General features: G+C 36.6%; 3 protein-coding genes across 10 annotated transcripts; 1 reads left to right on the forward strand and 2 right to left on the reverse strand.

Annotated features, from left to right (window-relative positions):
* Positions 1-1,346: 1,346 nt before the first annotated feature.
* LOC140812562 (uncharacterized) lies at positions 1,347-10,055 on the reverse strand. 7 transcript variants are annotated; one of them, XM_073170860.1, is made up of 5 exons: positions 9,742-10,055; positions 9,629-9,652; positions 9,205-9,263; positions 6,642-7,945; positions 1,347-1,635 (listed from the first exon to the last, which is right to left on the reverse strand). In XM_073170860.1, exons 4-5 carry the CDS (start codon positions 7,942-7,944, stop codon positions 1,562-1,564), a joined length of 1,377 nt encoding a protein of 458 aa, XP_073026961.1. In that variant the 5' UTR covers position 7,945; positions 9,205-9,263; positions 9,629-9,652; positions 9,742-10,055; the 3' UTR covers positions 1,347-1,561. The 7 variants fall into 7 exon arrangements, with proteins under 7 accessions (XP_073026961.1, XP_073026958.1, XP_073026959.1 ...); XM_073170857.1 differs by having other exon boundaries at positions 6,642-8,643; XM_073170858.1 differs by having other exon boundaries at positions 6,642-8,646.
* Positions 10,056-10,209: 154 nt separating this feature from the next.
* LOC140812739 (transcription factor bHLH112-like) lies at positions 10,210-13,359 on the forward strand. Its single transcript, XM_073171099.1, has 7 exons — positions 10,210-10,694; positions 10,956-11,559; positions 11,658-11,771; positions 11,924-11,989; positions 12,075-12,140; positions 12,228-12,281; positions 12,730-13,359. The coding sequence occupies exons 1-7, from the start codon at positions 10,420-10,422 to the stop codon at positions 12,859-12,861; spliced, it is 1,311 nt and encodes a 436-aa protein (XP_073027200.1). The 5' UTR covers positions 10,210-10,419; the 3' UTR covers positions 12,862-13,359.
* A 3,920-nt stretch (positions 13,360-17,279) lies between these two features.
* Positions 17,280-19,248, reverse strand: LOC140813141 (U-box domain-containing protein 8). Of its 2 annotated transcripts, XR_012113838.1 has the most exons (2): positions 17,933-19,248; positions 17,280-17,614 (listed from the first exon to the last, which is right to left on the reverse strand). XR_012113838.1 is itself a non-coding variant. In XM_073171594.1 (1 exon), the coding sequence occupies exon 1, from the start codon at positions 19,120-19,122 to the stop codon at positions 18,019-18,021; it is 1,104 nt and encodes a 367-aa protein (XP_073027695.1). In that variant the 5' UTR covers positions 19,123-19,248; the 3' UTR covers positions 17,770-18,018. The 2 variants fall into 2 exon arrangements, 1 of the variants encoding a protein (XP_073027695.1); XM_073171594.1 differs by lacking the exon at positions 17,280-17,614 and having other exon boundaries at positions 17,770-19,248.
* Positions 19,249-20,875: the final 1,627 nt, after the last annotated feature.

Raw genomic sequence — 20,875 nt, forward strand, 5'->3', positions numbered from 1 at the left:
TGTGAAAATACCATGTTACTTAATTTTGTGCATGAAAATATCAAAAATACTTTTATCATAATTTTATGGTTTATGTATTTATATGGACAAAAATATGTGAGCGAACTATTCAAACATAAATAATCAAATATCGAGCGAACTCGATTTGAGAGAAGAGTCGAGCTACTCAAAATCGATTAGAGCTCGGTTATAGTTTTGGCTGAGCATCAAACTATTGAATTTGAACTCGGATTGGAATCGAGGCATGATTGATCTGCTAAGTACAATGTCTGAACCTGTCCAATAAGATCTTATTTTGAGTTTATCTTAAAAATTATTCATATATTTTCCGATTTAGTTTTTAAGTAAAGATTCATCATAATTTCAACTTTGATTATAATTACCTTAAGATTATTTTTTTCCTAGTATAAAATAAATATATGTATGATATGTGTGTAATACGCGCATGATCCGATAACCATACATATTTACGAAATATTTAATTTAATTTTTCCATCTGAGATATTTAAGTATTTAATGAATTAAATTTTAGTTCTGATTAATTATCTAATTTAGTTTATATAAAAAAAATTAATTAGAATTTTAAAAAATTATAAACTAAATGAGAATAACACTTAAGCGTGGCTTATCAAAAAATAAATTATTTGCTCAAATTTTAGACCATGGAATTGAATATCTAAATTAATTAATTATAGGCAAGGATAAAATATAGTGATTATTCAATTTTCACCTACCCCTTTCTCACGTTTTATCTACTATATATCTTTTATAATAACTAGCAAGATGTGTCAAAACTCAAAAGTGATGTGTGTGGTCAGGAAAAAAAAAGTAGAATGAAGATGAAAAAAGAAACATGAAATATGAAATTAGATGAATATATGATACTGTTGGAGAAATAAAAAAAAAATATTTCACCACCATGCCAAACAATTGTTATTCTTGAAATTTACCTTTAATAAATAATATAGTTAATAATTATTTCCGAATGTTAATATATAATAGTAAATTATGCACACACGTTGCATATATAAAATTATAATCTAAGATTTTTAAATTTTATTAAATGCTTAATTTTATATTTTATTTAATAATAATTGATGTAAATTAGTGAGTGGTCATAGTGCAATTCGAAGAGGTAATATTGAAAATAAGTTGTAATGACAATATTGAAAAAATTATTTGAATAAAGATAATGTGGGGGCCCGTGCTCCTGATTAATATTTAATGACCAAACAACCAGGATTTATTAATGTAAACAGCGAAAGCGATTAAAATTTTCTCATTTTGGGCCTACAGAAATTTCGGCATGACCTATTCGTAAATAGGACATCCCAAAAATATCAAAATATCACAACAACATTTATATACTCGAAATAAAGTCATAACATCAATTCACAAACCTATAGCCGCACTGGCCAGGACTAAACACATGCAGAGCCGGCAAGGCTCGATCACACAACTATCAATTCAAAACATCGTAAAAATAACAGTACAGCTACACGGGGCATCTCCCCGGTAAATGTATGACTCCATAATATAGTATATATATATCTGGGAACTCTCAACCACGACTCGACGACTGGGCACCACTACCTGACGCTCCACCAGACGCGTCAAATCCTCCTGAATAACCTGCTATGGCATCAAAAACAACCACAGCATAAAAAGAAACGAGGGGTCGGGCCCCAGTACGACGAACCAGTAATATTACGACAAATATAACTGACATGAAATAAAGTCAAGTAAAATGCGATGCAATGCAATGTAATGCAATGCGTGTCGGTAGCAACGAAATAATGGATACCAAAATGGAGTCCAAATGAAACGCATCAGCAACAGTAACAGTGGCCACCCGTGCCAGGACTGCAGCAACGTAATAACATGCCGCCGCTCATCCATGCACGTAGCATCGAGGGTACGGGTGCGACCCGCTCAGTCCTCATGCAAGTCATCAGGAGTGCTAATCCTACCCACCCACTCCATCGATGACGCTACAACTCGATAGATCAGTAACAATAACAATCAACGGAGTCAAGGCTCGAAATGCTATGCACTAATGAGATCAACTCAAATAAATGCGTGAATGCAATCACGTTATTCACAAAAGCACATAAAGCACGCCACAACTCATACATAATACTTAACGTCATTTCACATCACTATAGACGTCATAATAAAACAGTTCATGCGTACCTCAACTGAACCCTTAATTTACCACTGAATTTCTTAAGGATTTCTCGAATAATCCAATCCTGTGGCAAATAATACATTTCATATCAACTTCAATTTATTATTCCAATATTCACTAATTTAGCCTAAAATTCCAAAAATCCATAATTTAGGCTTTAAAATTCCTAAAACTCATAGCAAAGTCAAATATAGCGATTTATTTAACTTAAATATCTCAATACCGGACAACTTGAAATTTCGAAAATTCAATCGTACCGAATCTGAAATTTTCGATATTTTCTAGGAATTTCCAAAATTTTCATTTTCTATTTCTAATGCTATAAACGCATCCCAATAACGATTTAACATTTCAAAAATCACAAATTCCCAAATTAATAGGCTAAATTCGAAATATTATCTAATTAAATTTCGAAAATTAGCTTAATACCTCCAATCGGCTCCGATATAGCACCTACAATCAATAATCCAATATATATTAATTATTGGAACTCAATTGAATTAAAATCCCCAAAATTCGAAACCCTAAAATCATAATTATACCTCTGAAATTTCGAATATTACTCAAAACTTCAGATTCAAGCTTCACCTAGGATAACCCGAGATTTCTTTCAACTTTTCCGGCGAAAAACAGGCGGCGGGTTTCCGACGGGTCTACGAGAGTCGCGATAAAACCTTGCAAAATGGGTATCACTGGATAGCTCTCGTCGAGAAGATTCCAAAACTATGCTTACTTTATTTTTTTGATAAGCGGAGCGACCACAATCAAGGAATGAAATTTCGAAAGGGAAGGAAAAGAAAACGAAGCTCGGCCGATGCAGCTTACGGGAGAGAGAAAGTGATAATTATCATTTCATTTTTTTTTTTTTTTTTTTTTTAATTAAAACTTACTCAAATTGGGCCGGGCTTAGGAATGTGTTTGGGCCAAATATATTGGGCTCTCACATTCTCCCTTACTAATAAAAGATTTCGTCCTCGAAATCTAGCATACATAACATTTATACAAAAGTGGTTTACAAACATTTACCACTGATAGTACATAGGGAAATCAGAATACATGGAATAATTTATTACATTTTCAAACAAGTGAGGCCATTCCTGACGCATCTTAGCCTCTAATTCCCATGTAGCTTCTTCTCTCCCATGTCTACTCCACTGCACCATAACCAATGGAATCGTCTTATTCCTCAGTTGCTTCACTTTGCGATCAAGAATTTGCACTGGATGCTCAATATAGCTAAGGGAACTATCCAACTCCACCTCATCAGTCCTCAAGACATGAGAAGGATCTGGTTCGTACTTTCGTAACATAGATACATGAAACACATCATGTATCGCAGACAAACTCTGCGGTAAGTCCAAACGATAAGCCAAAGTGCCAATCCTCTCAACAATCGCATATGGACCAATATAACGCGGAGCTAGTTTCCCTTTGCGCCCAAATCTCATAGTACCACGAAACGGTGATACTTTCAAGAAAACCTGATCGCCAACCTGAAATTCTAAAGGCCTACGCCTTTTATTAGCATAACTGGCTTGACGATCCTGAGCTGCTTTCATTCTTTTCCTGATCATTTCAACCTTCTCTTTCATTTCTTGAATAAATTCTGGCATTGACATTTGTCTTTCTCCTACATCTTCCCAGCATATCGGAGATCTACACTTTCTACCGTACAAAGCTTCAAATGGTGCCATTCCGATGGTTGCTTGGAAGCTGTTATTGTAAGAGAACTCAACAAGTGACAATGATTCCTGCCAACCACCCCTGAAATCCATCACGACTGCTCGCAACATATCCTCGAGTGTCTGAATGGTCCTTTCAGACTGACCATCTGTCTGTGGGTGATATGCAGTACTCATCGCCAGCTTTGAACCCAATGCTGATTGCAAACTACCCCAAAACTTCGAAGCAAACCTGGGATCACGATCTGATACTATGGTTACGGGCACACCATGCAATCTCACCACATGATCGATGTACATTTTCGCCATTTTCTTATAAGTACAAGTACGATCATAAGGAATAAAGTGGGCTGATTTAGACAATCTATCAACAATCACCCAAATCGCATCACAACCACGATTAGAACGAGGTAGGTGTGTCACAAAATCCATAGCAATGTGCTCCCAATTCCACTGTGGTACTTCAAGACTATGTAACATACCACCAGGTCTCATTCTCTCAGCTTTAACCTGTTGGCACGTCAAACATCTAGCCACAAAATCAGAAATCTCTTTCTTCATACCTTCCCACCAGTAATGAGATTTCAAGATATGATACATCTTTCTCATTCCAGGATGAACACTGTGTCGACTACAATGAGCTTCACGAAGTATAGATTCTTTCAAATCTATCAAATTCGGAACCACAAGTCTACCTTGATAGCGCAGACATCCATCTGAAGCAACACTGAACTTTTCTGATTGACCTGTCTGAGTCAATTCTTTCAATCTATGAACATGCGGATCAGTTCTCTGTGCTGCTTTGATTTTAGAAACAATTTGTGGTTCAACTTGTATAGATGAAACTATAAAGTAGTCGCCCTTAGACTGATAAGTCCATCCTGAAGTTCCCAAATGCTCATGAATCTTTGAAATAGTCAAAGATGTCAACATTTTAGGCTGAACCTTTCTGCTCAGAGCATCTGCAACTTGATTCATTCGCCCTGGTTGGTACTGAATCTCACAATCAAAGTCTTTAAGTAATTCCAACCATCGACGCTGTCTCATGTTCAAGTCAGACTGTGTAAAAAGATACTTCAGACTCTTGTGATCAGAATAAATCACAAACTGTTCTCCGTACAGATAATGACGCCATATCTTCAATGCAAACACAATGGCAGCTAACTCCAAATCATGAACTGGATATCGAGTCTCATGTGACTTCAATTGACGAGAAGCATACGCAATCACTCGCCCATTTTGCATCAAAACACAACCCAGTCCATTTAAAGAAGCATCTGTACAGACAACAAATCCACCTGAGCCTGAAGGCAAAGCTAGCACTGGAGATGTGGTCAACTTTTCTTTTAAAGTCCGAAAACTAGACTCACATTCTGCAGTCCATACAAAACGTCGATCTTTCTGTGTCAACTGGGTCATAGGTCTAGCTATTCTAGAAAATCCTTCAATGAAACGCCTATAGTACCCAGCTAATCCCAAAAAGCTTCGAATCTCAGACACATTGGTTGGTTTAGGCCAATTGATAACAGCTTCAACTTTATTAGGATCAACAGATACTCCTTGTGCAGATATAACATGGCCTAAAAATAAAACTCTGTCCAACCAGAACTCACACTTAGAAAATTTGGCGTACAATTGCGCTTCTCTGAGTGTTTGGAGAACTAATTTCAAATGTTCTTTGTGCTCTGTTTTTGACTTAGAATAAATCAAGATGTCATCAATGAAAACGATAACAAATTTATCTATGAATTCCCGGAATACACGATTCATTAAATCCATAAAAACCGCTGGAGCATTAGTCAAACCAAACGGCACGACTAGGAATTCATAGTGTCCATAACGTGTCCGAAATGCTGTTTTAGGAACATCTTCCTCTCGGACTCTGAGCTGATGGTATCCGGAACGAAGATCAATCTTGGAATACACAGAAGTACCCTGCAACTGATCAAACAAGTCGTCAATACGCGGCAGAGGATACTTATTCTTCACAGTAGCCCGGTTCAACTGCCGATAATCGACGCACATTCTCATCGTTCCGTCTTTCTTCTTTACAAACAATACTGGAGCTCCCCAAGGTGACATACTGGGCCTGATATAGCCTTTCTCCAGTAAATCTTGTAGCTGTTCCTTGAGTTCTTTCAATTCTGTTGGAGCTAAACGATATGGTGCTCTAGAAATAGGATTTGTCCCCGGCATCAATTCAATGCTAAGATCTATTTCCCTTTGAGGTGGAAAACCTGGAATCTCATCAGGAAATACATCTGGAAAATCCTTGACAACGGGAATGTCTGAAACTTTCAATCGTTCTTCCCGTGTTGCATCAAGAGCATAGATCAAAAATCCTTCATTGCCGATTGACAACAACCTGAACATTTCCATTGCAGATACTAATGGAATTCGAGACTGTGAATCATAACCATAAAAATTCCATTTGCTGCCATAATACGGTCTAAATCTGACAACTCCATGGAAACAATCCACAGTAGCTCGATAATTCGTCAATATATCCATACCGAGGATACAGTCGAAATCAGACATAGCTAATTTGATTAGATTAGTTATCATAATATTATCCTCAAATCTAATCACACAATTCAAAACTATCTCATTGGACACCAAGTATACACCGGCAGGAGTAGCAACTGACACAATATCCAACAAAGGAATAGTAGCAATCTCATGCTCATCAACAAATGCGGCAGATAAAAATGAATGAGATGCTCCTGTGTCTATCAATATGCGTGCAGGATAGTCAAAAACATAACAAATACCTGCAATCACTCCTCCTGGTGCATCCTGAGCCTGGTCTTGAGTCAATGCATGGACTCTAGCCTGCTGTGGCACTGTAATTTGTTGCTGAGGAGGACCTCTAGGCGGTGGATAACCAGATTGCTGAAATGACTGTGCAGGAGCATGTGGCTGGAAAGCTGGTACTCGGGGAACTTGTCCAGACTGTTGTGGCTGAAATTGCTGTCTTTGTGCATTAGGACATACTCTGGCGAAATGTCCAACTTGACCACAAACGTAACAAGACCCCTGAACTCCTACACATTGGGAACTAAAATGTCGACCACCACATCGGTCACAATGCACAGTGCTAGACGACCCAACAGAACCTCCCCCTCGTGCACTGCCTGAACTGGAGGAGCTGGATTGAGACTTCTTCTTGAATTGCTTTCCTTTTGCCTTGTACCTCTGCTGTTTGGGTTGTTGGTATGACTGTACAGGCTGATATGGAGGTAAATCCACTGGCATTGACATATTACTCCCAGATCCCTGAGAAACAGATGATGGACCTGGCTGGGGATCTCCTCTAAGCAAACTTGCTTCAATTTTCTTCGCCTTTTCCACTGCTTGAATATACGTATTAGGCGATCCAGTCATCACCAACGTATGAACAGTCCGCTGCAACCCATGCAGAAAACGTGATAGTTTAGCCTGATCATTCCTGGCAACATGTGGAACATAGGGCAAAAGAGCGGAAAACTGTGAAGCATATTCCACCACTGATTTGTTGCCCTGTACCAACTGATTGAACTCTTCTTCTTTAGCAGCATAATATGATGGCGGTGCATATTCCTGGGTAAAGTGAGCACGAAAAGCATCCCAAGTAATACTTTCACCAGAGTCCTTCATTGCTTCTTCTGTGGCTTCCCACCAGAGTTGTGCTCGATCTTTAAGTTGGTAGATGGCAAGCTTCAATTTAATATCTTGGGAATACTCCAACAAATTAAATAGATGATTTATACTTTTCAGCCAGCTTGCTGCTTTTTCTCCGCTCTCGTTGCCAAAGAATTTTGAAGGACGTAGTTCTTGGAACTGAGAAATTATTAACTGCATTCCTCCAACTTTCTGTGTCAGTTGTTCCACTTCTTGCTCAATCGCTACCTGTCTAGCTCCAGGTCTTTCAGGTCGAGGAGGTTCTTGGTTAACTTCTTCTTCAACATTTTGAGCGACTTGTCCTCGAGGTCGACCACGTCTACCTCTAATGATATCTGCAAGTCCTCGAACATTTTGCGCCTCAGATTCTTGTGCTATTTCTTTTCCTTTTCTACCTCTTCCTCCAGGTGCCATTCTACAAGACACGAGGATTAAATCCACAGGCAGATAACAGGTAAAAGAAATTTATAGGCAATTTTTTTTTTTTTTTTTTTAAACTACATACCATGCCTAATCAGCTAGTCATTCTAATGCAGGTAAATTCAATCAAATCACACCAAATAATTCAAATAAGAGCAAATAGTCAAACACATGCACAATCATGTTATTTGTGTCTAGACTCAAGTGCCCTAGACCCTAATTCGAGCATATCCCAGTTACGCTCTGATACCAACTGTGGGGGCCCGTGCTCCTGATTAATATTTAATGACCAAACAACCAGGATTTATTAATGTAAACAGCGAAAGCGATTAAAATTTTCTCATTTTGGGCCTACAGAAATTTCGGCATGACCTATTCGTAAATAGGACATCCCAAAAATATCAAAATATCACAACAACATTTATATACTCGAAATAAAGTCATAACATCAATTCACAAACCTATAGCCGCACTGGCCAGGACTAAACACATGCAGAGCCGGCAAGGCTCGATCACACAACTATCAATTCAAAACATCGTAAAAATAACAGTACAGCTACACGGGGCATCTCCCCGGTAAATGTATGACTCCATAATATAGTATATATATATCTGGGAACTCTCAACCACGACTCGACGACTGGGCACCACTACCTGACGCTCCACCAGACGCGTCAAATCCTCCTGAATAACCTGCTATGGCATCAAAAACAACCACAGCATAAAAAGAAACGAGGGGTCGGGCCCCAGTACGACGAACCAGTAATATTACGACAAATATAACTGACATGAAATAAAGTCAAGTAAAATGCGATGCAATGCAATGTAATGCAATGCGTGTCGGTAGCAACGAAATAATGGATACCAAAATGGAGTCCAAATGAAACGCATCAGCAACAGTAACAGTGGCCACCCGTGCCAGGACTGCAGCAACGTAATAACATGCCGCCGCTCATCCATGCACGTAGCATCGAGGGTACGGGTGCGACCCGCTCAGTCCTCATGCAAGTCATCAGGAGTGCTAATCCTACCCACCCACTCCATCGATGACGCTACAACTCGATAGATCAGTAACAATAACAATCAACGGAGTCAAGGCTCGAAATGCTATGCACTAATGAGATCAACTCAAATAAATGCGTGAATGCAATCACGTTATTCACAAAAGCACATAAAGCACGCCACAACTCATACATAATACTTAACGTCATTTCACATCACTATAGACGTCATAATAAAACAGTTCATGCGTACCTCAACTGAACCCTTAATTTACCACTGAATTTCTTAAGGATTTCTCGAATAATCCAATCCTGTGGCAAATAATACATTTCATATCAACTTCAATTTATTATTCCAATATTCACTAATTTAGCCTAAAATTCCAAAAATCCATAATTTAGGCTTTAAAATTCCTAAAACTCATAGCAAAGTCAAATATAGCGATTTATTTAACTTAAATATCTCAATACCGGACAACTTGAAATTTCGAAAATTCAATCGTACCGAATCTGAAATTTTCGATATTTTCTAGGAATTTCCAAAATTTTCATTTTCTATTTCTAATGCTATAAACGCATCCCAATAACGATTTAACATTTCAAAAATCACAAATTCCCAAATTAATAGGCTAAATTCGAAATATTATCTAATTAAATTTCGAAAATTAGCTTAATACCTCCAATCGGCTCCGATATAGCACCTACAATCAATAATCCAATATATATTAATTATTGGAACTCAATTGAATTAAAATCCCCAAAATTCGAAACCCTAAAATCATAATTATACCTCTGAAATTTCGAATATTACTCAAAACTTCAGATTCAAGCTTCACCTAGGATAACCCGAGATTTCTTTCAACTTTTCCGGCGAAAAACAGGCGGCGGGTTTCCGACGGGTCTACGAGAGTCGCGATAAAACCTTGCAAAATGGGTATCACTGGATAGCTCTCGTCGAGAAGATTCCAAAACTATGCTTACTTTATTTTTTTGATAAGCGGAGCGACCACAATCAAGGAATGAAATTTCGAAAGGGAAGGAAAAGAAAACGAAGCTCGGCCGATGCAGCTTACGGGAGAGAGAAAGTGATAATTATCATTTCATTTTTTTTTTTTTTTTTTTAATTAAAACTTACTCAAATTGGGCCGGGCTTAGGAATGTGTTTGGGCCAAATATATTGGGCTCTCACAGATAATTTTGGAAACAAAAGATGATTTAATATAGACGAGAGATTTTTTGTACTCGTTATATTTGTCTAATCTAAGTTAATATATATCCTCCAAATGTTAGCAAATATTTTCCGGTGGCTAGGTACCCCAATCATGTACACCAGTATAAGTACATGGTCTGCCAAATGAATCCACTTTAATATGAACCCATCTCACCAGACGTCAGATTTCAGGTTTATTACTAGCTAATTACATCAAATTCATCGACAAAGGAAATCGCAGATACAAGTTTTCAAGAAATGGCAGAAGATTTATTTGATGACGGCGGAGTTTGTGGCGGAAACTGCTGGAATTCGTCGAGAAATCTCTTCAGTTCCTCTCCTTGTTCATCCGCAACCAACGAAACAGGAAGCTTCGGGTGGCGGAGTAGCCATGAACTGAATATGGACGTGAACACAACAAGGTCAAGCGAGAACTCGGCCGGTTCAGTTTCCGATGGAAGTCCTACAATACTTCGTGATGTACAAAAATTTCAGCAGCAGCCCACTGCTGGTCATTGGAATCAGGATTTTCAGTAAGTTTCTTGTAATATGATATCCGTGTATTCAGTTCTTTGAATTTTTTTTTTCATTTTTTTGGTTTGATCAAGATCGAGTCGTGTTGCTTGTGATTATTGAACTTCTTTTGTCCTATTGACCAGCTTACTTCTGGTCCAAAACCAAAGTAATATCCCCACAAAAAAGCTGAGTTTTTTTGGTCTTGTTTTCGTTGTAATAATATGAAAAAGTATATCAATCATCTAAGATGCTTATTTTTTCTTCTTGTCATCTTGCAGCCATGATACTGGAAGATCAGAAGAAAATTATTCTCAAATCGTACAAGCATCTGGAGCCCTGAATTCAAGCATGAATTATCGGCACCAAACAAGGGGGGTCGACTGCAATGAAATCGACAACTGGAATTCCAAGATTAATTTCTGCGGAGATTTTTCTGTCAACCCATTCAAACGAGACAACCAGATCAGTTTTTCTTTACAGCAACAGTCATTAGCTTCCATTACCGAATGCAATGAAACTTGTCAAGGGCTATCGACCGATTTTCCATTGAGTTCAGCTTCATATGGCTACACTTCGTCCTTGTTGCGAACGTTGTTCGACACTGATTCTTCTGATCATCCCCAGCAAGCTTTGTTTGATCATCATGAAATGGGTTATTTATCGGCCACAAATTTTTCAAATGAATTAATGTCTGGTTTTCCTAAAGCTACTCCCACGGAAATTAAGCCCTCTGTAGCAAAGCAACATCCTGCTAATCGTTTGCAGTTCAGCAATAACACACTCTTTTGGGACGCCACGGCTCGGCCAGATTTTATCCCATCAACACCCTCCCAATACCTTACATCAGGTCTTAATAATTTGCCCACCGCAAGTGATCAAAAGGTAGTATGTATAAAGATTCAAACTTCATGTTTGCTTATATTGCATGTAGGTTTCTTGAGATTTGTCTTTAACTTAGAGAAATATTTGAAAATTTTCAGCGTCGTAAGGAAGAATCCAAGAACGTAGCCTCAGTGGCAAAGAAATCAAGCAGCAACGAACCTGCACTCAAGCATCCACGATTAGAAACGCCATCACCATTACCAACCTTTAAGGTACAATAAATAGAGTACTTGGATTTTAATCGAATTCAGCTTTTTGACAAAGTTTTAAAGCGAACTTTGGCCCGTTCTCTTTTGTAAGTGAAGATCATGTTTTTTTCAAGAAAATGGAATCTTACAGCTTTCATATGTAATTTTTTTCCCAGGTCCGAAAAGAGAAACTTGGGGATCGAATAACTGCCCTCCAACAGTTGGTTTCACCTTTCGGGAAGGTAAAAAAAATTGGATCTTTCCTCTCAGTTTTAGAAATCAGTACTCTTAATCTGTGTTTAACTGAGAATTTTATTGTTCTTTCAGACTGATACTGCATCTGTTCTACATGAAGCAATTGAATATATCAAGTTTCTCCACGATCAAGTCAATGTATATATGTCCATAATTACAATATTATATTATTACCATAACTGATACGTAATTGTAATGTTTTATTATATGTTTTTTGGGTTCCAGGTATTAAGTACTCCATATTTGCAAAATGAGTCTCCGCCATTGCAACGCCAACAGGTAGGAGTCGCTGGTAGATTAACCTAAACAAGAATATTTGATATCCTCTTACGTTTCCAGTCAGCTTCTCAGCATCATGTACAAAAACAACAAAATGCTTGAAATAGTTGTCTTCTCCGACTTTTGAATATCCTACCTCGTTTAAATTCTCAAAATCAGTTGATACATATAACCGAGATATTCCCAAAGCTAGCGCTATGAGGATTAACAAGGAATCTGCCCAGTATTGAGACTGCCATTTTTCACCGCAAAACGAGCAACTTTTTTTGTTCATTTTAGGAAGATGCATTAAATTTGTGAGTTTTTGGAACAAGCGGTTTTAACAAGGTATCAAAGCTGGAGAATGAAGGAATTTGCACTCATGCATCTTGGATAGTAATGCATTGCTAAATAATTTATAACATTGATATATATTGCTCATAATTTGTAGATATAATATTATATGCAGGACCAAGAAGACCTAAAGAAAGATTTAAGCAGCAAAGGTCTTTCCCTTGTGCCGATTTCAAGCACCTTCCCTGTTGCTGCTGAGAATACTTCAGATTTCTGGACTCCAAGTTTTGGAAGAAGCTTCAGGTAGCTAATTACACTTAGGCTGTAATTAATAAAAAGTACTCGAAATAATTGGGTGGGGGAACAACTGATAACTACCACTAGCAAAATTTTATCTATCCGAAAGAGAGTTGGAAAGAGATAAGATATTGAGAAAATAGAAGCCAAGTTGTTGGGGTTGCAAGAATTCAGGAAAGGTAGACAGATAAAAAGAGATCGAAGGGAACTAATAAAGACAGCCAGTCCTGGCCCATATAACGAAATATTAAGGAACAGATTATATATTAAACCAATAATTCTGATAATTATGTTGCAAATTATGTGTTTAAATTGGAGGGGTGGTTAAGGAACAGGAACAAGTGCTAAATTTGGCTTTAGTTTGATTAATTAGTATTGATGATGCGATCGATGTGCATTATCGGTTTGATCAGCTGAATTTAGCAGAATACAGAATAGCAGAATTGTTCCTGTTTCTATATATTTTATGTAATGGATTTAGTTTGCAAATCAGACATCGTTTCTCTAATTCGAGCATGCTTAGTTTTAGGGTTTCCTATTCTTCATATGGGTACGTAGGGTAGGTTGTGTATGTGCATGCGTCCATTTACCAATTAACAATTACATATTCTCCACAATTCGCAGGGTTAATTTCACGTATAATTTTTTAATATTTTTATATAACTTTTATCTAAAATATTTCTAGAAACAAAATAAAATTCCATCTGAATTTTTTTTATAATATTGACGATACCAACAAACATGCATCTCCTTTATAAAATTAATAAAACATTTCCAGCATTAATAAAAAGGAAATTATTATTATTATTATTATTATTATTATTATTATTATTATTATTATTATTATTATTATTATTATTATTATTTAATGGGCTTTTTTTTTTGTAGCAATATTAATTCCCCAGCCTCTGAGACCTATTGTTGAATGAATCTTATCCTTAAAGAACGAACATTTCGTATATATTTTACTCCATATATGATGCTGAATGCTTTATAGAGTAACTGGCGAAGCCTCAGAATCATAATATTTCACACACTGCGAAAAAGTTTTCTGGCATTTCTAGTTCTAAAGCGACTAGCTTGCAAGACATTCAATACTTCGATCATTTCCCTTCACAACCCTAGGGTTGCATATATTCGGTCGATATATAGATGAAGTTTTACTATTTGATTAATTTGTAATTTATTATGTCCTTTCAACTAGTTATCACGATCATATTTCGGCAGAATGACATATAATTTATGTGTTTGCGATTCTCGTCGATTCATCTTTCAAGGTATAACGGCGACTAATGTTTTTGACACAATCCTGACAATTCATCCCCCTAAAATATAACTCCAACTGTGTCTAAGGTACCATTTTAACGCTACCATTAAGAATTTCACGATTATTTATTCTTATGTGGTGTCCAAAAAGTGTAGACCCCTCATAATATGTATTGATAAATGTTCATCTTTAAAGTATCATTCTTATATTGATTTATATAGTACTCCGATTTGCTCTGGTAAACTCCGGTAAGAATTTTTAGTTTAACTATCACTCTTTGATTATGTATTAAATTCCATTCACCAGCTAATCATTTTGATAAATTAAGCTGACATAGATTAAATTTAGCTAAAGACTGTTTCAATAAATAATCTATTAACTTTTTAGTCAAATTTCAAACCCATTGGTGAATCAATCCCACATAAGAACAGTGCAGCTTCTAACAGAAAAGCTCTATCAAAAACTTGTTTCGAGAGTGTCTGAAAAGTACCTCTTGGATTCCAGCTGGATAGATTGTGAAAACCAACTTCTGCTACAATTTCTATAACTTTTAGCCAAAGTCTAGAATCAACGACTGATGCTTTTTTTGTTTGTGTTTTTTTTTTTATATAAATGATTTAAAGTTACAATTTGACATTTTGAATCCTTAAAATTTTTATTATATTTTACAATTATTCTCAATTTTTATAATATTTTTGGAGATTTTTTAAAACATTAAATTTTATTTATACATGATTTTTATTAATTTCGAATGAAATTCATAAATTCATTCGAAATTTATTTCATTCGAAATTCATAAAAATAATATATAAATAAAATTTATATAAATTTAATAAATTAATTTTGATACAAATATTAAAAATTTTATAATAATAATAATATAAATACATTGTTGATGAGGTAAGTACCAAAATTAGATAATTAAAAGGACAAATGTTATGTAGAATAAGGATATTCTTAAAAAAAAAAAAAAAATAACAAAACAAAACGTGAAAGCGATCTTTTTCCAAACACTTTGATTTTAGTTTGTATTAATTAATTTTAGAATTTTATTTTCATAAATTCCCTAATTTTGAATACCACACACTTTCAAAAAAATTCTAAAACAATAACTTTAAAATAAGCAAAATCTCTATCAAACAATGCCTTCATCATTATAGATAGCTTTTGTGTAAAATCTATAGATTTCAATCCATTAATTTCTATATATTCTTTTTAACCAAAATAAATCATTTAAAATTCTTTAATTATTGAAATAATTTAAAATAAAATCGAAACTCAAACGTCCCTGAATGTTTTCAATACAACCACAATGATTATTGTTGAAGCTTAAACGCGAAGAATTGTTGTGACAAGGGGACAATTCACTAAAGAAAAAGAAAAAGGTTCTACTTTTGACTATTTTTCAAACTTTTTAGCCGATGGTATCTACAGCCATACACTTACGTCTAATGATCAGTTGAAATCGTGGAGCTGGATTGTCCAAGAATTTCGAGGTGGATACAATTTCAATTTCAATTTCAATCTGATATGGTTAAATCACACAAATCTCTTTATATAAAATTTTAATATTATATACTGTAGACTCCCCTTAATTATTTTCCCTTTTAGTTTTTGATTGCACCCATCCCTGTCTAACCATTTAATCAGTAGCAACTAAAAAAAATCAAAGAATGCGAAAAAGTAAGGGCAATATCAAATGTATAGGAAAAATAAACAAAACAAGGGCGTGATTCGTTACAAATAATTTCTGTGAGCTAAAGCAAGAAAACATCCAATTATGGCTTTATGCACGCTTGTGCTACTTATGGTGAATTTCTTTTATTTGTATTGTTGGTGAAGTAGTACAAAATCAAAAGGGCTTTTGCTTTATTCGCTTTTAAAGAGCACAGAATAATTCATTCAAGAGTTTCATCTTTTGACGTACGCTTTCTCATTCTTGCTTGCCTTCATTCATTGGTTCATTTCTACACCCATTTTCAACAAGTTGAAGTCTAGTCCCATGCAATGAAGACATGAACCTAGTTTGGACTCTGATTCAACTTTTGGCTCAGAAAAAATCCAACAAGGTCCCACTATACAAAGTCCAGGCCCAACTCACTCATACATCAAGACACAATCTACATATTGGGTTTCTTACAACTTTTTTTAAAAAAACTAAAAAGACAGTAAATAAATAAATAAAAATTCGCGGCTCCCATTAGGAATATATATAACACAGTCAAGCCAACAAACTCTATATAGGCTATTTCCATGAAGCTGCCTGATGGACAACAAATTTTCCACAGATGAAAAAGGCCATAATCTTAAATAATTAAGTTACAAGTGTTTGATAAATAGCTAGTATCATAAGTTGTCCTCGAAAGGCACACCAAAATCATATAGCCGGCCTACTCGTAAACTTAAATATAATAAGACAGAACAGGAATCCGAAGTCAACCATAGGAAATATTCCTCCGTTGCCCAAATATATCAAATCAACTTACCTTACATTCTTAAATGGATGTGGATATACCATTATCATACCCAACTCCATCAAAGTGTATGGCGATCTATCTACATATTAGGATTTAGGTAATCTGGTCCAACCCGTAGATGAGCTTAGTTGAGAGATTGAAATCACAAGAAAATCAGTGTTCTCATTTATGATGTGATACGAGCCAAACATCGATATCACAAGAAATTGAGCTACCGCTGCGGTGGGATGTGCAACCTTAAAAAGAACAAAAACAAAGAACAAAACGTTCCTGAATCTGCATATCATCTAATAGAATGATTTTTAAACTTTTCTAGGCTTAAATTCCAAGATCAACACAGCATAATATGTACTCTCTCTATAAGTTAAAAAGTTTTTGCGGCGAAGGATTTCGTATTCCTCCATCCAATTACACAAATCTCAGTCCGTGGCAAATGGGGATTATTTAAAATGCTCTAGATTAACAATGGCAAGCATATAAAAAACACAAACTTCAATATTAATACAAGAAGAAAAAGCACAGACCACATATATCTCAATATATTATATTCAGTTATATGTATATTCCCAAGTCTCGAAAAAATCTATGCAGCTTCACATGTCCATTGAACACCAATATTCTCTTTCTATTTTGATATCATGCACTCCAATAGCATATACAAGTACTTGTGCTTACTTTATGTGAAATCTCAACCCAATAAAGAGCACCGATAAACAAGGCTTCTGTCATCACAGATTGAATTATCAAGAACCTTAAACTAATAATCCCATGTAGAACAAAAAAGGGAAGCAATTTGTGAGAATCTAAGACATAAATAAAATGGACGCCTGCGATTCAGGAGTTAGATAAAGAATTACAGGGAAAATAACATTTCATAGGGGGGAGACAAAATGTACATAGGATTAGAGGCCGAAATATCGAATTTTTCAGAATGGTACATATGGAACATAAGCTGGTCGCCTCACCTGTCCCTTGCTTGGTTCCGTTCCTAAGCCCAAGCCATCAAAATAAGGAGGGCACTGGAACAAAATTAAAACAAAAAGGTCTTCCTGATTGTTCATCTAACTTTAGATTATTGGCACTCACATTACATGAGTTCACATGCACTTTACAGTAAAAAATACCAAACAAGGTACATAAACAATACATCAGAAGTTCAGTATCTGATAGGATAGGAAAAGAACCACTAGGACAGGAACTCGTATGTATAGTATGAATGTATGTACAATGAAAGGAATAAGAATTCAAGAAATGTTTACATTCTTTTGTACAAAAAGATATGCAACAACAGCATAAATTGCAAAAACTACGGTTTTTTGTTGAATGGACTTACTCACCTAAAAAACAGATGCAATTTTCTTCAAAGCTCTAATCTCTCTTTTAAGCTCGAACGATTCAAAATCACATTCAATCATGGACAAAATTAAACATTTTTCCTCTTCCCTTGCAAAACCTGCATTAAAGTTTTCGCATTCCGTCTCACTTTCTCATTGTCATCCTCCAATAATCCAACACAAATCTCAGGTAGCCCTACTTTTAAAGCCTGCAAACCCATCTTCTCACTATAACAACACAAAGAACTCAGAGTTAAGAGTGCATACTGCACGCCTCTTGAGCTGCCATTTCTCAACACTGCAATCAAAACATCAAACAACTCAGTACACCTGATCATTTCGTCCCGGGCGACCCTGCATTTTGCCAGAAGGCCCAAAACCTCAATGGCCCGTTCCAGGCCCGAATTAGCGTTTTGGATTAGCACGGGGACGGCCCGATTTTGACTTATCCGCACCCGGTTATCAGGGAAAGAACAAAGGGTGAATAACGCGGTGGCTGCTTCTTTCCTCTCCCTAGAATTCCCAAACTGAAGGAGCGCTACCAAACCCGGAATTGCATCCGGGTAAGACCCGATCGTGACCTTGTTGACTTCAAGCATCGCGAGGCTGGTCAACACCGTAGCCGCCACCGCGCGCGAGTCCCCAACTCCATCGCGAAGCGCATGCACAACCTTTCCCACAATCCCCTCCGCTACCAGGCCCACCTTACTGTCGTCATCCAAACTCAAGTTAAGCAACACATGAAGAGCCTTCTCCTGGAGCCTCGACTCCCCCGAATCGACGCAGCTTAAGACAGCCGACACCAAACCCGACTCGGAAAATCTCCGCCGAATCGACGAGTCAGTTTTAAAAATCCGGGTAAGCTGTTCGAGGGAGCGGAGCTTATCCTCCCACGTTGACGAAGGAGAAATCAAAACATGAGAAAGAGTTTGCGGGCTCGAAGGGTGGGCTTGTGGTTTAGGAAAGGTAACGCTGGAATAGTTGGAAATGAGGCTGCGGAGAGCGTGGTTTGGGATGAGGGAAGGCGGTTCAGGCAAAGGCAGCTTGGAAATCGGACAGGTGCGGTGGCCGGCGTCCAACCACCGTTGAATTGAAGCACGATCGAAGGTGTGCCCGGACGAGAGTATAACCGGGTCGGACATTATCTCAAGAGAAATAGGGCATTTGAAATCGTCAGGGAAATGGGTGGCCATACTTTCTTTGTTCCTGGTTTTGGCAGAAGTTTCAGTTTTAGGTGTGTATGGAGTTTGGAGTGCGGCGTCTGTTACTCCGGAGGAAGGAGGAGGATTAATGAGTGCGGTGGAACTGAAAGGACCAAGGTACCGTGAAATGACAATCTTGTCCTTTATTCAATTTTCCATTTTATTTTAATATAATCTATTTCCTACTGTTTATTTATTGACTTTATAAGTCTCTGGTCTCTCGACGCGCCTTCTAATCTACCTATATAAGAATATAATTAATTTTGGGGAAATTTTTTGAAAATATTTTCCTTTCCGAAATGACCAGACATAGTTTGCTATCTTTGACTCCACGTTAATCATAGTTTTGCGACAAATATTTCGATTACGAGTAAGATTAATTATAATGTTAAAATTTAAACTTAATCCCCAATTCTTTGTCAAATAAAATGTTTTTTTTATATAGTAATTTATTTAGGGGCTATCAATCGATTAGGACCACGAGGAAATTCAAACAAGCTGACGTGGCACAACTCCAAGCAAACAAGGCTTGGAATTGTAGGATATTTTTCTTTTAATTAAATTAATTAATTGTTATTCCCATTGACAAAGGAACCTAACCCACGAGAAAATTTGCGCACGCAATGCCTCAAAATTTCCCCCTCGGAAGTCGTTGTCCATGACTAGTGGGCAGTGGAACAGACAACTCAAACTTAAAATGTCAATCTTATTAATAAATATATTTGAAAAATTGATGTAACAGGTTGTCGTCTTTATGCACCAAACTTATCTTGCTCAATAATTGGCACCAGTATTTATTTGATTCACCCTGCACCATCTTTTATGCTATATATGTGATCTCTTGTTTGTTTAAGCCAGAGGTTTAAAAATTTTGAATTGGAAATCTTGTCTTTTTTCAAGATACATCATGTATTGTGTTATTGGGCCTCTAGTTTGTGACATGATCTTTTACTTATTGATGTGGAGTTCGAATAACAAAATCTATGATTATCACGTGTTAAAAATTTTAATTAAACATGATAAATCATTATTGGGCCAAACCAGGTGTATTTTGAGAAACCTCGACAAAGAAACCCGGGATGTTTGGGTTGTGGCACCTCTGCAGTTTCATTATTCCGCATAAACACCACAGAACTCGTGGTGGGCAGATCTTCATGCCGCTGCTGGACACATAGAAGAGCCACTTGGATGCATCTTTCCACTGAAACAGAGTCCTCAAGGTATATTGTATCAAGTAGTTCAGAATAATTCATTTCATTCCGCAATTTCAGTTCTGAGAGTGTTTGCCAATTATATATATCAGAATGACGAAACAACAAGAATCTTGAAAACAAAAACTGGAGAGTAAATCTTTGGAATGATTTGTTCACATGCCCTATGAGATTGTAGTCATGATCAGGGTGATAAAATCGCCAGTTTTTATTGCCAGTGGTCGTCTCCAGCACTATAACTCCGTAGCTGAACACATCGGATTTAACAGAGAATTGACCACTCGTTGCATATTCAGGAGACATGCAACCGCTGAGTTTTAAAGATAAGATTTTTTTAAAAAAAGTAAATTAATATTTAAAGAACAAAACAGTATGTGGATCACGACTTGCTGTGTTCCAATAACTCTCTTAGCCTTCTCCTCAGTTTGTTCTCCTCCAAAAATCCGGGCTAGTCCAATGTCTGAAATTTTGGGATTCATTTCTTTGTCTAGAAGTACGCTACTTGTTTTCAGATCACGGTGGATAATTCTTAG

Source organism: Primulina eburnea, chromosome 14 (assembly GCF_022965805.1).
Source record: "Primulina eburnea isolate SZY01 chromosome 14, ASM2296580v1, whole genome shotgun sequence".
In the NCBI taxonomy this organism is placed as follows: Eukaryota; Viridiplantae; Streptophyta; class Magnoliopsida; order Lamiales; family Gesneriaceae; genus Primulina; species Primulina eburnea.